Source organism: Notolepis coatsorum (assembly GCF_963971535.1).
Source record: "Notolepis coatsorum genome assembly, chromosome: 19".
Lineage (NCBI taxonomy): Eukaryota > Metazoa > Chordata > Actinopteri > Aulopiformes > Paralepididae > Notolepis > Notolepis coatsorum.
Genome location: NC_140183.1, coordinates 24,476,229 through 24,492,987, shown reverse-complemented (window position 1 = coordinate 24,492,987; position 16,759 = coordinate 24,476,229). Strand labels below are relative to the sequence as shown.

Sequence of the window (16,759 nt, the reverse complement as noted above, 5' to 3'; positions counted from 1 at the left end):
GAGGTATGAACCTAGTCTCTGAGGTATGAACCTAGTCTCTGAGGTATGACCCTAGTCTCTGAGGTATGACCCTAGTCTCTGAGGTATGAACCTAGTCTCTGAGGTATGACCCTAGTCTCTGAGGTATGACCCTAGTCTCTGAGGTATGACCCTAGTCTCTGAGGTATGAACCTCCTAGTCTCTGAGGTATGACCCTAGTCTCTGAGGTATGAAACTAGTCTCTGAGGTATGAAACTAGTCTCTGAGGTATGAACCTAGTCTCTGAGGTATGACCCTAGTCTCTGAGGTATGAACCTAGTCTCTGAGGTATGACCCTAGTCTCTGAGGTATGACCCTAGTCTCTGAGGTATGAACCAATCTCTGAGGTATGAACCAATCTCTGAGGTATGAACCTAGTCAGTCTCTGAGGTATGAACCTAGTCTCTGAGGTATGAACCTAATCTCTGAGGTATGACCCTAGTCTCTGAGGTATGACCCTAATCTCTGAGGTATGACCCTAGTCTCTGAGGTATGACCCTAGTCTCTGAGGTATGAACCTAGTCAGTCTGTCAGTCTCTGATGTATGAATGAATGTATGAATGAATGTAAACCTAGTCAGTTGCTGAAGTATGAACCTAGTCTGTCTCTGTGGTATGAACCAAGTCAGTCTCTCGTTAGTCTCTGAGTTATGAACCTAGTCAGTCTGTCAGTCTCTGAGGTATGAACCTAGTCTGTCTGTCAGCTCATGTTTGCTTCTGCTATCTAGGTCGTCCTTGGACGGGCCCTCCATCGGTGCTTCCAGTCATCCCGATCCTCCATGCATCTGGCTAGCTCGCCGGTGCTTTCTGCTCCCGCATCTCTCCTGAGTACGTCCACATATGTTAATGTAGGACGTCCTCGTGATCGATGCCTGTGTGTTGGCTCCCACAGCACAAGTTTGCTGGTTGGCTTTCTCGCTCACCCTTAGCGCCCCCCCCCATACAAGTTTGCATTAGTGACATGCTCATCCCTGTTGATGTTGAGCACCACACGCATCATTCTGGTGTAGCACCCATCCAGGGACTTCTGCAGGGTGGGCTTCAGGGTCCACCATTCACTGCCATACAGAAGGACAGACTCAACTGATGTATGATGAATTGAAAATGGGGGACCCTGATGTAAACAAGACGAAAGTCTTTCTCTGGTCTGCATCCCCTTAACAATTGTGTGTATTGAGCTGTACTGTACTGTACCCATTCTGCAATCTGTTAATAAACTTTTCAATCAATCAATCAATCAAACTGTTGCATGAAAGAAGTTTAGCTTGATTTGACGGGGGAGGTTGGATTTCCACACACTGGTCATGCCGTTCAGAGCCCTCCAGGCAAGCGCCTTCCTCACTTTAAGGTCTTGCTCGGACGAGTTGACCCACGAGTTGACCCACGAGCCCAGGTATTTGAAGTCACTGACTTCCTTTAGAGCAGTGCCTCCTGTTCTCGTTAGAGGTGGATGATCCGGGAGGATGTTATACATTATGACCTCGGTTTTCTTGGCACTGCCATCGGTGTGAATGTATGAGTGAATGTGTGAATGTGAGGCATAAGTTTTAAAGCGCTTTGGTTAAAAGGCAGACTGACTAGGTTCATACCTCAGAGAGCTGGCAGACGGACTAGGTTCATACCTCAGAGAGCTGGCAGACGGACTAGGTTCATACCTCAGAGAGCTGGCAGACGGACTAGGTTCATACCTCAGAGAGCTGGCAGACGGACTAGGTTCATACCTCAGAGAGCTGGCAGACGGACTAGGTTCATACCTCAGAGAGCTGGCAGACGGACTAGGTTCATACCTCAGAGAGCTGGCAGGCGGACTAGGTTCATACCTCAGAGAGCTGGCAGACGGACTAGGTTCATACCTCAGAGAGCTGGCAGACGGACTAGGTTCATACCTCGCAGACGGACTAGGTTCATACCTCAGAGAGCTGGCAGACGGACTAGGTTCATACCTCAGAGAGCTGGCAGACGGACTAGGTTCATACCTCGCAGACGGACTAGGTTCATACCTCAGAGAGCTGGCAGACGGACTAGGTTCATATAAATGCAGTCCATTTACCATTATTGGGACTAGAGAGAAGTGCAGTATGTAGTTGAGTTTGCTTGAGTTGAGTACTGGATGTGTGCCAGATGCCCTTGTCCTCTAGTAATAATCCACTGTCTGGAACATCATCTAAGATCAACAGATGTCTATTATGCTCTCTGTTCTAAATGTTGATTTTCTTGGCAGCTGACCAACATAAGTATGTCATTATGTAGAGAGTGCTGTACGTCAGTCATCTTTGTCTTGGCTTCTTCCTGTATGGAGGACTCTCTCTCTCTCTCTCTCTCTCTCTCTCTCTCTCTCTCTCTCTCTCTCTCTCTCTCACACAATTAGAACGAATACCCTTCCACCGTTTATTTAGTCATTTTACAGGCTATGATATTACAGGAAATGGGTCAAAACTGTTGTCCAAGTGTATATACGATGGATATGGGAAAATATTGGTCCAGTATGGAGCTGTGACCCATCCTCCTGCTGTGTTATTGTATATTTAGTTATATATTATTCATACGTAGGCGGCTGGGTGGCGCAGCGGACATTACGCTCGTCACCAACGCAAGAGACACCGGGTTCGAATCCGGCTGTCGGCGTTGCCTCCAGCTTGGGCCGGCTGTCATACTAACTCAATTGGCAGAGTTAGCGGGTGGGAAGTCGAAGGGTGGTAGTCTGGTCGTTGTGAACAGTGACTCCTACAGGTCGGTTGGGGCGCCTGCACAGCAAAGTCAGGAAAATGGCGGGGGCAGTGTGAGCCTCCTACACGTTACTCCTCGCTAAATGAGAGTCCGCGCTAGCAGGTGAAAAGATGTGACAGGCTCCCTCCACATGTGTCGGAGGGGACATGTGACGCAAGGCTTCTATCCTCCCTACAACCGGCCAGTGGGGGCATATGCGAGCAACGATCAGGACAGGGGAGAGAGAATTGGCACGAGAGGTAAATTGGGATGGGGAGAAAAATCACAGAAAAAAGGAGGAGAAAAAGTAGATAAAAAAAATATTATTCATACGTGACAGACAGTATCCTGATTACTTTTGACAGTAAGAGTATTCTGATTACTTTTCACATTAAGAGTATCGTGATTACTTTTCACAGTAAGAGTATCGTGATAACTTTTCACAGTAAGAGTATCGTGATTACTTTTCACAATAAGACATCAAGGTCTTAAATGAAAGAATGTATAATAGTGTTTTGTCACCAGCCCCTAACAGAGTTGTCTCTGTTCTGTCTCGCTCGTCTCTTCCTAGGTTCTCCACTTCCTGTGCGAGACGTGCTCCGTGCCGGTCTGTGGCGAGTGTAGCGTGGGACGCCACGCGGGACACAGTCTCTGCTACCTCAGCGATGTCCTGCAGGACTCCAGGACTCTCACCCTTCAGCTGCTGACTGACGCCCAGCAGGGCAGACAAGCCCTACAGGTGGGTGTTTCAAATGTCAAACCTTTATTTCAACTCGAAAGGCAACTTTTACAGTCACGTTGAGTGTACATACAGAAACAAGCATAAAAGCATGTAAGATCACACAGCGTATACAATTATAACAATAAGACAACAAGACGAGGCAAAAAGCAACGATAACAAATCAATTAAAACATGTACATGACAAAGGTTGACGATCAAGGTTTTAAACTCTGCAACAGAGGGGATAATCTCAAGCTTTAATGACTGTTGGAGTTCATTTCATGAGCTAGAGGGGAATCATAGTGAGAAGCAGATTTACCCTGTTCCAAGCAAATTCGGGGGACCTTAACACATCCACGCTGTAACACGTTACTGCCCGCCATGCTTTGACCGCCAGACCACGCTGTACAGCGATATTGAGATCAATATTAAATTTTTTCGCCATGGCATTCATAATTCATATATACACCTCCGTCGCTGCAGCTGGACCCTACGGCTCAATACAACGACGGCTCAATACCGCCGCCTGGTGGATGGTTGGGCGAGTTACACTCGAACAACAGGAAGTGGGAGGTGTGCGTCGATTAAATTCATCAGGCCGTCAGACATTGTTGCAAGGCTCCCGACAGACACTATAGTACATATCGATCGCTTTATAAACGTAATTTTTGTATGAATGAAAAAGTATAACGTTCCTACATCCTGAACGATAGATAATCGATGTTGAATGGGCCATAGTTATGTCAATTTAGCAATACAATTAAAAAAGTTATAGCCCTGCAAAGAAGGTGAACATCTCCATAGGCTTACAGTGGTGGCAGACTGGCTATATTGATGGATATAAGTTATGGCAGGGAATGTGTTAAGGACCAGTCAGTCACTAGAACGGGTTCCATAGGTTCCAACATTCCATTCCAATAATGATGTAGTATAAGGAGGTAGTTTACCAATAATGATGTAGTATAAGGAGGTAGTTTACCAATAATGATGTAGTATAAGGGGGTATCTTTCCAATAATTATGTAGTATAAGGAGGTAGCTTTCCACTCTAAGTGCCAACAGCGACTGTTCTTCCTCAGGAAGATGAGGAAGCTTCAGGTGCGACCATCAATCCTGCAGGCTTTCTACAACTCCTTTGTGGAATCAATAATGTCCTTCAAGACCAACACAGATAACATCCACTCTAAGTGCCAACAGCGACTGTTCTTCCTCAGGAAGATGAGGAAGCTTCAGGTGCGACCATCAATCCTGCAGGCTTTCTACAACTCCTTTGTGGAATCGATAATGTCCTTTAACATCACATCATGGTTTGGAGTGATGCGTGCCATCAACCGGAAACCTCTCGACAGGGTCGTTAAGATCAGCGGCAAGATAATTGGGAAGGACCAGGAGCCACTCAGCAGCATCCACAAGAAACGGACAGTTAAAAAGGCCTCCCAAATAGTTGTAGATAACACACACACCCTTCACACCCATTACAAACTAATGCCCTCAGGCCGTCGACACAGAGCTTCATCCCTGAACAAAAGGGGCTTAGGTAGTTTCGTGCCAACCTCCATCAGACTGCTGAACACCTAGGTCTGGTGGAGGTCGGACTGCCCCCCCCCCCCCCCCCCAAGGACTTTGGACTACTTAAAATAGACTCCCCCGTCCACCTGATGGACACATACTATGTACCTGTACTACTATTATTTATTATTTATACAGAACTGCTCCACATGGTTTTTAATATATCATGCTTTAAGTACTGTAGTTTTAATGTAGTTGGTGTTTTTTTATATGGTCACTGGTGGTCTTTTTATTGTAGTTTTAACAATTTTTTTTATATATAGTGGTGAGTGTCTATGTATTGTGACTGTATGTTTGTCTTTCAACCACTGCACAAATGAAGTTCCGAAAGGAAAATAAAGTAATTTGAAGTTTGAAGTAGCTTTCCAATAATTATGTAGTATAAGGAACAAGGAGGTAGCTTACCAATAATGATGTAGTATAAGGAGGTAGCTTACCAATAATGATGTAGTATAAGGAGGTAGCTTACCAATAATGATGTAGTATAAGGAGGTAGCTTACCAATAATGATGTAGTATAAGGAGGTAGCTTACTTATAATGATGTAGGCCTAGCCCTAGTATAAGGAGGTAGCTTACCAATAATGATGTAGTATAAGGAGGTAGCTTACTTATAATGAATCATGTAGTATAAGGAGGTAGCTTACCAATAATGATGTAGTATAAGGAGGTAGCTTACCAATAATGATGTAGTATAAGGAGGTCGCTTACCAATAATGATGTAGTATAAGGAGGTCGCTTACCAATAATGATGTAGTATAAGGAGGTCGCTTACCAATAATGATGTAGTATAAGGAGGTTGCTTACCAATAAGGGCCTTAAAAGAGTCCAAGGATTTAAGGTTGAGGTCGCAGCATGTCTATAGATTACATCAGGTCAGGTTCACCTCAAACTCAGTCGACACTCCTGTATTGCTTCTAGTACGGCTGACCATACTGCATTGTGTGATGATGTAAATGTGGTGTAATTATGTAAATATTTATCTTTTTTTATTTATATGGTTATTGTTTTTATTTTTATGATGAAGGGGCAGGACATGATGAGCATCTTGCTTCTTCCTCCTCCTTCTCCAACACATCCATTGTTTAGTTTTTTTCTGATTTGTGTTTAATTTATCTTTTATGTTTTATCTTTTACAGTTTTTTTGTGATCTTTTAATGCTGATGTTCAAGACAAAGAAAGAAAGAAAGACAGTCCTTGGTGCATTGGTCTTAGTATTTAGTAAAATTAGTTTATTACATGTTTATGTAGAGTAGTCATTTGAAAAAAAGTATTACTTTCCCCCCAAATAAATTATGAATTAATTTATCAATTAAAATATTTGTGTGGGTCCAAAATGTATGTTGTTGTGTACATGTTGCATGTATCCCCTCCCTACTTCCCGTTTCCCCATGTGGAACGCACCTAATTGGATAAATTACGTGCTGGTGCTCTAGTGCGACATCTAGTGGCTGAATGTTATCTATAGCACCGTTAACACATTGACGGCCACAGGTATTAGACGGACCCACTCTATAAGGTCAGCTTATCATAATAAGGTTTCATTGTGCGTGAGGCTGTTTGTAGAGCTAAATCTATACTTTATATTATTGCTATCTGTCCATTCTCATTGTCAATTGACACTATAAACCGTCCCTTCAAAATGGCTTAAATAAAAAGGAAATTCATCAATACGTAAGCTAATAACGTTAAATCGAATGGCATTTTGGCCCTACAGAAGCTAGAGCTAAAAATCAAAATGCATATTGTCGGTATCATGGTCCACCATGAATGCATGAAAGGGGGGGGGGCGGGGGACGTCGTTTCTGATTATTGATTACCAATAACGGCATTAGCCTCAGTAGCTGTATTCGCTGATCGGGTGGATGGCTATCAAAGCAAGGCCCGATTGGGCTGTAATTTACGTGAAGAAGCTCTTACCGTGGGCCGGTTGGACTGCAAAAAGGATTTCCCAGTTATCGATCGCCATCTGGTAGATCGATATGTCCATTGGCTGATGATATATTCCTTTACTGCACACTGAATTCAGCGTCCCAAAACGTATTCCATGCTACATGCTACACGCATAGCTTCAGCCTAACAGGAAAGTCCATTCAAGATAAAAAAGAATAAAACACCGTTCTGCCACAGGGAACACTGCATTATCGAGACAGCTCGATAATGCACTTTTCCGAATTCCAAGAGTAGGGTAATTCTGCAGTGCCGCTCGGTGACATTGAGTAGGTTATTAAAATGGAATAAAAGCCAAAACAACCTAGCCACGGATATGTCCGTGGTTGGCCCTCAACCATAGGCGGCGTGTGAACCGGACATTAGGGTAGGCTATATAGCGCGGAGCTCGCAACATTTTTCCTTTTTTGTCAATACACAGTGCAAATTAAGTGTTCAAATGAAGGCATCCAATAATAGATTAACCATTGTCTTACCTTAATGCAGCAAAATGCGACGTTTCGTCTTTCTTGGCATCAATTATCTTTTCTGCTTTAACTTTGTCTGTGAGATCACTTTCAATGTGAAGCAGACTGGCGCATTGTTGTTCTTTTGGATGTGATGTGCCTCATTGCTGAGAAAGACCGTTCACGACTTGAATCACAAGTTGCAGTGCTGACAGCAATGAAGGGAACGTCTTTCGTAATTTAGATCTCATCATGCTTTGAAAACAATGTACATACAGTAGCTCTAAAAAGTTTCCACGATTTGATGAACTCGGACTCTCATCATGTCCTCTTAGAGCAAGCCCTTGTTTGCCAAGATAACGCAACATATAGCCTCAAGTGATCCGTGTAGTTATGCCCAGGGCCAGCCCGGTGCAGCTTCAAAATTACTTTGTTTATATGCCTTGGGAAAATACCGTATATCCATTTAGCTTTTTGAAATTTGACTCAAAATAGTGCGCTGGTGTTCGCTACAAAGCGATCGGCGGGCGGAGATTCGGAACGCAGATGTTTGCTTTACTCGGCCTGCGGGATCAGGATGATCATGTGAATGATGTGATTGGCTACATTATTTAACCTGAGCCTATGCGTGATTGGTTACTGCCTGTACCTGGAATGTTAAACGCTGCCACCTAGCCGACTGACACCTTCGTCGTTGACACCTCGGCCAGCGGGCTGCGGCACAAGACACACACAATAGCCAGCTGCCTGCGCACATATTATATATACATTTAAAAATTCCCAGCATAATATTTTGGGTAGGCATAGCCCCCCCTGGCCTTATAGGCCCGCCGCCTATGCCCTCAACCGTTGGATCCAAAACACGGACATGTCCGTGGTTGGCCGGGAGTGTGTTAAAGAGGTGCTTTTACATGATTGCACGTGGGAAACTACAATTTTACAGATTTATTGACTAAATCCACGCCTCAGGAGACAGCAGCACAAGCTCCATTCACCCCAGTGAGAGATGTAGTGATTTGATCCCAATGTGGCCATTTTCTTCTTATGGGAACGTATCCTACAAGTCGAAGGTGTTCTGAACACTTTGACGCAACGTTGAAATTTTTCTGACCTATAGACCTGTCCATCGATCTCGCAGTGTTAACGATAGCACCTGTGTAAAGGTCCTGCCCACTTAGGAGACAGGAACTGTTCCACTTTCATCCCATCGGTGCAGTGTTTAACACGTTATCTTCCATTAGTATCTTTGGTGATATTCTGTGCCTCCCCAACTGGGCTGCTTGTTGTGGCAGCATTCAGAGGAAGCTGTGTCGTCACAGAAGGGAAGAGGGACCACCCTGCCTGTTGATCCATCTCAAACACAGCCTCCTACTGTAGGGCTAAAGGCCAGCACAAGTGTCCCATCCAGCTGTGAATACAGAGTGAAGGGTAGAAGGAATGGACGGATGGATGGGTGGCTTTGGAAGGAGCGGAACAATGGAGAGGAATTCTGACCTCCCCCGCTCTGTCACCCCATGCACTCAGATCCTCTCAACAACAACATGCCAGTCAAGACCCCTCTCCTCGTACAACACACAACAAGACAGCTCCCACAGGCCTTTGTCATTTGATGTGCTGTTGCTCATTAATAGTTCTCTGAATCCCATTCCTCACTCACTCTCCGTTAGCCGCTCTGCCCCTAGTGGCAGCACACAGGAAATGCGCTTTGTGTGAAGCGCTTGGCATTGTGTGTGTCCACCCATACTCCCTCCCTCCATCCGTCAGAGCTCTGTCTTCCGATTGGACAGCTCAGCCGGGCCGCATGCACAGTATCAAGCGATCGGGTGGAGATATCCAGTATGTTGGTATTCAGCCGACAGCAGCCAGCTGCTCCACACCACTCACATGGGCAACCGGCTCCATCCAGAGTGGACTGTGAGTGTTAATGACTCTGAGATACTGATATGGAGTGGTGCAGGTTCTGTTACACTGCAGTCATGCGTTAGTAGTGTCCAGCACAAGTTAGATGAGATAAGACAGAGACATGCCTTTGGTTGGTAGGCCTAGTTTTTTTTTCTCATCTCACTCCTGCACCTGTTTCACGAAACTATATTTAAATGTTGCGCTTTGCACATTATACTTCAAGCAGGGCCAGGCGTCCAAAATTCCTAACCTACTTACTCTTTAATTGTGCTACGCTCATGGAATCGTGTGGTCATCATACAGTAAGCCTGCTATGCACTCAGAGTGTAACACTCAAGTTCGACACATATCACTTACTCTTAGCTGCCAGAGCTGTACCCCACCTGCTGACTTGTTGTTCACAATTTGTAAGTCGCTTTGTATAAAAGTGTCAGCTAAATGACCAAACGTAAATCCTTTTCCTGCATAAATTCTAAGCGCTCACCATCCGATCACAGAACTGTGCGTTTCTTCTCTCCCTGGTTCTCCAGGTGAGTCTAGAGAAGGTGCAGGCCGTAGAGGAGCAGGTGGAGCTGAGGGCCAAGGTGGCGCGGTCTGAGGTGAAGGCCATGTCGCTGAATCACAGGAAAGCTCTGGAGGAACGAGAGTGTGACCTGCTCTGGAAGGTAAAGCTGACGGGATGTCCGGTCTTCATACACCCTTTCAATGGAATTGCATCGCTAGGGATCTGAACAAGTATTACGGTTGTATGGTGGCGATTTCAGTTTTACCACGGTACTGGCCATTGTATAAATAATTGTAAACCAGGTTTACTGTCATGTTACAAGTTATGTATCATCATGGCACCACTTTTGCACTTAACCCTTTCACTACCACACTACAGAAGGTTAACCCTTTACTATCACACTACAGACGGTTAAGGGTTAACACTTTGTCGTGTGGCAGTGAAAGGGTTAACCTTCTGTATTGTTGCCGTGAAAGGGTTAACCATTTGGTAGTGCGGTAGTGAAAGGGTTAAAGAAACACACCAACATTGTGGGAAAATACGCTTACCGTCTTCTCCAGAGTCGGACAAGAAGATGGATAACAATTGCCTCCCTGTGCGTACAGTAGAAAGCTATCTGTTTTAAGCTAGGCTAGTGGTCCGTATCTGCTTCCATTAATTTGTGCTAAGCTAGGCTAGCTTGCAGCCGGATAGCTTTCTACTGAACTCAGAGAGGAAATTGGTATCTTATCTTCTCGTCTGACTCTAGAGAAGACGATAAGCACATTGTTAGTGACCAAAAGATGATGGAAACACGGTGGACCCACGTTTATTTCCTATAGTTATATTGATATTAGCGGACATTGCAACAGGAAATACACTTGGGCCTATTTAGAATAGTATATTGTCAAGGTTGAAAAGGTCTATATAAACTACACTACCCACCAATACAGAAGGTTCTGCCTAAACGTGATGATGACGAGTATCATCACCGTTGTAATTAATCAGGGATGCACTGATACTGATCAGCCAAAGATCAAATCAAATTTATTTGTAAGGCCCGACAACACACGTGTCCCCATGGGCCGGACACGTCTTCTTTAAACAAGTCAAGAAGAAACATAACAATAAGTCAAGACCAAAACAAGAACACCATAAGGTCCAACAAATTTAAAATAAATGCAAAATAAATGAATGTATGCAAACACTCCCAGACATACCCCACGCGAAGGTAAGGAAAAACTCACTAAAACCTAGCAATAGGAAAAAATGCACCACAGGCAGTGTGGAGGAGAGAAACCTTAGAAGGGCCATTCAAGGGGGCATCTCCCTTCTTAGATGTCGATGATAGTAGTGTTGCAGACGGACAGTTGGTAAGCATGCACTCATGTGTGTAGTGAAACACAGATGAGTGCATGCAATAGCAACTAGGGATTTCGGTACAACAGGAAAAAAATATTTATAATTATTATTATATATTTATTATTATTATTATTATTATTATTATTATTATTATTATTATTATTATTATTAAATATAATAATATTCTATAGGCTTGCCGTAGTAGTCAGTGATACTGGTGTAATTCTGTGTTCAGGCATCCACAGAGTAAATTAATTCCCTACTGCACCTTTAACAACAACTTAGTTTCACTTTCACTTATAGAGAGAATTTAACTTCACGTGAAGCCGAGACTGAAGAAGACTAGAGAACAGATGACATGTTACACAACAATGGCAGAGGATTATCAATATTTTGGATTTAATAGCAGCAACTGGAGAGGAGCTCAGATGATCTGGTGGTATGTTGTGCTTTTATTTTTTCTCCGATCAGCTGTGAGACTCCGCGGTCCGCCAGAAAAGGTTGACGTGTGTGTTCGCGCGTGCACGTGTGTCTTTTGGGTAACATTATTGGGCGAACAAGAAAACTAAAGAAAACTTCAAAATTGTAATGGCCCTGCTGTGTTAAACATTTAATTAATTCATCATCGTTTTGTTTTAGGGACAAATAGGCTGTAGTAAACAGGAGAGGAGGAGGGGAGAGCTGAGTGCAGATGTCAGTGCGCGCTGTTGTTATTCTGTCCGCTTGTCATCTGAGACGTATTCACCGTATGGCTGGATGTACTGCACCGTGACGGCCGTACCGTAAATTCGCGGGACGAATACACGTACCGTTACACCCCTAATAGCAACTGAACATTTTGAAAAATGTAAGATAGAGCTGATAGCGGATCTATTTGAGGCACAGGGGCGGCGCAAAGAGGGTCGTGTCCTCCCCGTCTTAATCACGGGACATTCAACACTCCGGTCATCGCTCCGAGACAGCCGGAGACAGGGAGATAGGGGGCGGCGCAGAGAGGGTCGCAACCTCCCCGTCATCATCGCGGGACGTCCAGCACTCCGGTCATCACTACGAGACAGCCGGAGACAGGAGGGCACGCAGAGAGGGTCGCATCCTCCCGGTCTTCATCACGGGACGTCCGACACTCCGGTCATCACTCCGGGACAGCAACTCACAGGGAGACAGGGAGACGGGACAGGCGTTAGACAGCTCGCGTGATTGTAATGGGCGGACATAGCAATAGATACAAGTGGTAAGCATATATCTGAATAGAATAGATATATGAAGTAAGCATATGTGAATAGAATAGAAGTACTTAACCCAGCAATGAAACCACGTTGACAGACTACAAACCATGTTGACAGACCACGGACAGAAGACGGTAAGAAGCTGATCCATGGCCTCGGTGGTGCATGTAGAGCAGTCACTGCAATCTTGGACAAGACCCCGAGACATCCACCACCTTGGTCAGCACTATGAGACAAGCACTCAGAGAGATGGGGGGGGGGGGTTCAAGTCAAGTCAAGAGTTTTAATTGTCACGGCATACAAGTATACAATGAAATGCGGGTGGTCAGGGGTTGGGACATGACGCGTGAATATTAAAGGCAACCAACTTGTGTTCAGCTTTTCGTTCAGCGTTTCTCTGATTGGCCACGTGACCGCCCTAGCACACGCCCTTATCCACAGAGAGACGCGGCAGACGCGCTGGTCGAACCAACTCGCTGGTCGAACCAGTTCAGACAGAGGTGTTTATTTATATTAATAAACATATCTACTAGAAACACTGTTCTGTTGTGTGACTGTACTAAACTCTTCCACCACATGACCGACATTTGACATACAGTACACCTCCTATCTATGTTGGGATTATGTTTGGTCATGACAAAACAATAAAAATCGCTACTGTTAGTAACGCTGCCACCACCCACTTCAATGACAGAGCTCTCATAACGCTGCCACCACCCACTTCAATGACAGAGCTCACATATTTGCGAATGCATAAACTATATGGCGATGTGTCTAATATGGCTGTCGCGAAGTCATTGATAAGCGACAGCCATATTAGACACATAGCCATAATTTAAGATATAGTTTATGCATTCGCAAAATATGAGAGCGCTGTCATTGAAGGGCTTCCTACAACGGAGCACGGCCGCTGCTGCTGCTGGAGCTGGACCGAGTCAAGCCGCGGGCGGCGCACGGAAGCCGGGGACAAACCACCGCGTCGCCCCGCTGGCGCTTCAGCAGCCTCCACGGGCGAAATAACATAACGTTACAGCGTACAGTTCCACACTGATGTACAGTGAGTGTCTAATATGGCTGTCGCGAAGTCATTGATAAGCGACAGCCATATTAGACACATAGCCATAATTTAAGATATAGTTTATGCATTCGCAAAATATGAGAGCGCTGTCATTGAAGGGCTTCCTACAACGGAGCGCTGCTGCTGCTGGAGCTGGACCGAGTCAAGCCGCGGGCGGCGCACGGAAGCCGGGGACAAACCACTGCGTCGCCCCGCTGGCGCTTCAGCAGCCTCCACGGACGAAATAACATAACGTTACAGCGTACAGTTCCACACTGATGTACAGTGACACCCAGCAGAGTTTCTAGTTACAGTAGTGACGCGTGAATTGGGTTTTATCACTGGAGATACATTTCTCACTCACCATTGTATTTTGCGCCATCTGACAATATCATAATGATGTGTTTTCTATATTATATCCACAATCATTCATCTAAAAAATTGTATGGGCTTTGTTTATACTTCAGAAGTGATGTACAGTGACAAATCGTCACAGCAGTATAGTTTGTTTATTCAGAAGTGATGTACAGTGACGAGTGAATCTGGTAGTTGGTTGTTAAAAACGCGAAACATAATAGCGTTATGTTTTCTAGTTCAGCGCATTTCATAACTGTATGGGTTTTGTTTATACTTCAGAAGTGATGTACAGTGACGAGTAAATCTGGTAGTTGGTTGTTAAAAACGCGAAACATAATAGCGTTACGCTTTCTAGTTCAGCGCATTTCATAATCAGTCAGCAGAGCTCCAGAACACAAGTTGGTTGCCCGCGCTGCCGCTTGCTCCTTGGATTTCATTTGGGACGTGGGATGGCTGCCGGCTCGCGGCAAAAGGGGGCGGGGGGGGTCGCGGCCAATCAGAGAAAAGCTGAACACAAGTTGGTTGCCTTTAATATTCACGCGGACAGGGGTTAGAGAGTTCCCATGTTTGTAGTGGGCGGAGATGGAGCAACAGATACATGCAGTCAGCACAAGTTTCTTTAATAGTTGTCATACAGAAGTACAGAATACTTTTATACAAAATGCTTCTTACTGTTACGCTCCAGAGACTGTGCAAGACAAGATAAGTATGAAATAAAATAACATAGTATAGCATGTAAATTAGAAGTAAAAAAAAAAAATGAGGTCACAGTGTTCAGTATAGACATATGTACAATGTTCGATGCAGAATAGACGTAACTGAGTTACCATATAATATACAATACTATGCAGTGTACTAATATACAATACTATATAGTGCAAGGCAGAAATGGGATGAGGTGCAATTTAGGTACAATTTACAGTAGGTGTACGAGTTGTAGTGCAAATCCTTTATCAATAAATATAAAGTGTGTTTGTGTGGTTTAAGTGAGTGTGTGCGTGTGGGTGTGTGCTGTGTGCATTTGATGGTTGTTGCATAGTGTTTATTGTTCGTTTAGCAGCCTGATGGCCTGGGGATGCACACATGGCGACAGCAGAACCACAGTATACACATGCACACATGGCGACAGCAGAACCACAGTATACAAGAAAATTGTGAAATAGAGCAATAGATAGAACCACTGCAAGCGCATGGACACAGGGTGAGATACGAGACAACAGCCCAGGGCCGCACGCCCGTGGGGGCAGGAGGAGCCACTCAGAAGGTTCAGCACTGCAGGCCAGACAGAAGGCGACACGAAGCCGTTCCACGGGACCGGTCGAGACAGAGGCCAAAAGGTTATTTTCTGCAGACATGGGAGAAAATAGACATCCTAACTAAACTAGACGGATTAATCTAAAGGTCAGTCCCCGACCAGGTGAGATCAGGGTAGGTTGAAGGAGAGAGAGAAAAGATGGGTCTTAAGCAGGGATTTAAAAGCTTTGACAGAGCAGGCGCCCCTGACGACGGCAGGTAATTTGTTCCACAGGTAGGGAGCGCTCTGTGGCCGGCGGATTTCTTTTTGGTTTGGGGGGCCAACAATTAACCCATTCCCCGCCAAAATCGCTGTTCAGCGTTATTGCCCGCCATGCGTTGTCTGCCAATATCGCTGTACAGCGTGTTTCAAGTTCATATTTCATATTTTCGTCATGGAATTCATATTTCACCCACAGAGCCTTGTCATATGCTGCGGGAGCCATCACAACTCTGCAATGCTTCAATACCGCCACCTGGTGGCCGATCTGCGAGTTGCCAAACCGGAAATGCCCGTTTCAGATCGGTCCGTCCCCTAATTCCGTCCGGCCACTCGTTTATCGTCCCGGGCACTCAATCCACACACCGTGGACATGGATCGTTGCCATAACTCAATAAACAACATGATTTGGGCGTATATTAGTATTATACAAACCGGAACTGGATCGCCTCGATCCCCACCACATAACTGGGATCTGTTTGTTCCACTCTCATCGCCCAACGGTACGAGGAGACTGACGTGAGTTTCAGCGTTTTTCTTTATCATTTTCGATACAAACTGCTCTGATCAATATATCACCCATACTACATAAATCATTTAACGTCGGTCACGGAATTATAAACGACCCCCCCCCCCCCCCCTCCGTTCACCCGCAGATGATCAGACATACCGTTTAGGACCATGTACAGTTGAAATTTTTAATATAACGTTGATCGGTATCAAACTGCATTTGATAATCTAATATATGCATTTATGCCTATATCTCACGTTCTATGAAATACTGCAGAAAACGATAAAAAACATATTTATATGAATGTGTGAATGAAAAAGTAAAACGTTCCTACATCCTGAACGATAGATAATTGATGTTGAATGGGCCATAGTAATGTCAATTTAGCAATACAATTTAAAAAGTTATAGCCCTGCAAAGAAGGTGAACATCTCCATAGACAAATAGTGCTGGCAGAGGATGGTTTAGGATGATCAAAGTGGTGGCAGAGAATGGGTTAACATCTCAGTTTTATCTACATTAAAGGCTTCTACATGCTACAGCAACTGCGAAGCAACTGCAACACAACATCGACAACGCAACAGTGTTGCAGACACTGCCTTTATGCTTCTGCAACATCGACGTGCAGCCTATGCAACATTGTACCCCGGATGTAGCTAGGTTCCCTAGATAGATGAAACTTCCCTTCTCAACCAACCCATTGATAACAAGCAGAAAAAGAAGCATCATTTATACTTCCGGTCGGGGGGTTTCAAAATAAAAGAGCGACGTCTAAAGCACCGGAAATACGTTTATTTTGTACATTATCTAACGTTAACAGGAACCTAAACTAACTTTAGGTTAGTTGTAACGTTAGTTTAGGTTCGTTTTAACGTTAGATAATGTACAAAATAAACGTATTTCCGGTACTTTAGACGTCGCTCTTTTATTTTGAAACCCCC

General features: G+C 44.7%; 1 protein-coding gene across 1 annotated transcript in view; it reads left to right on the top strand.

Moving 5' to 3' along the window:
- The window catches only part of LOC311246787 (E3 ubiquitin-protein ligase TRIM71-like), a gene marked incomplete at both ends in the record, with an annotated part of 46,658 nt that overhangs the window by 20,058 nt on the left and 9,841 nt on the right, over nt 1-16,759 (top strand). The window contains 2 exons of the mRNA XM_084337036.1: nt 3,295-3,462; nt 9,839-9,973. Coding sequence (XP_084193162.1) covers nt 3,295-3,462; nt 9,839-9,973 — 303 coding nt within the window. The remainder of the gene's footprint in view (nt 1-3,294; nt 3,463-9,838; nt 9,974-16,759) is intronic.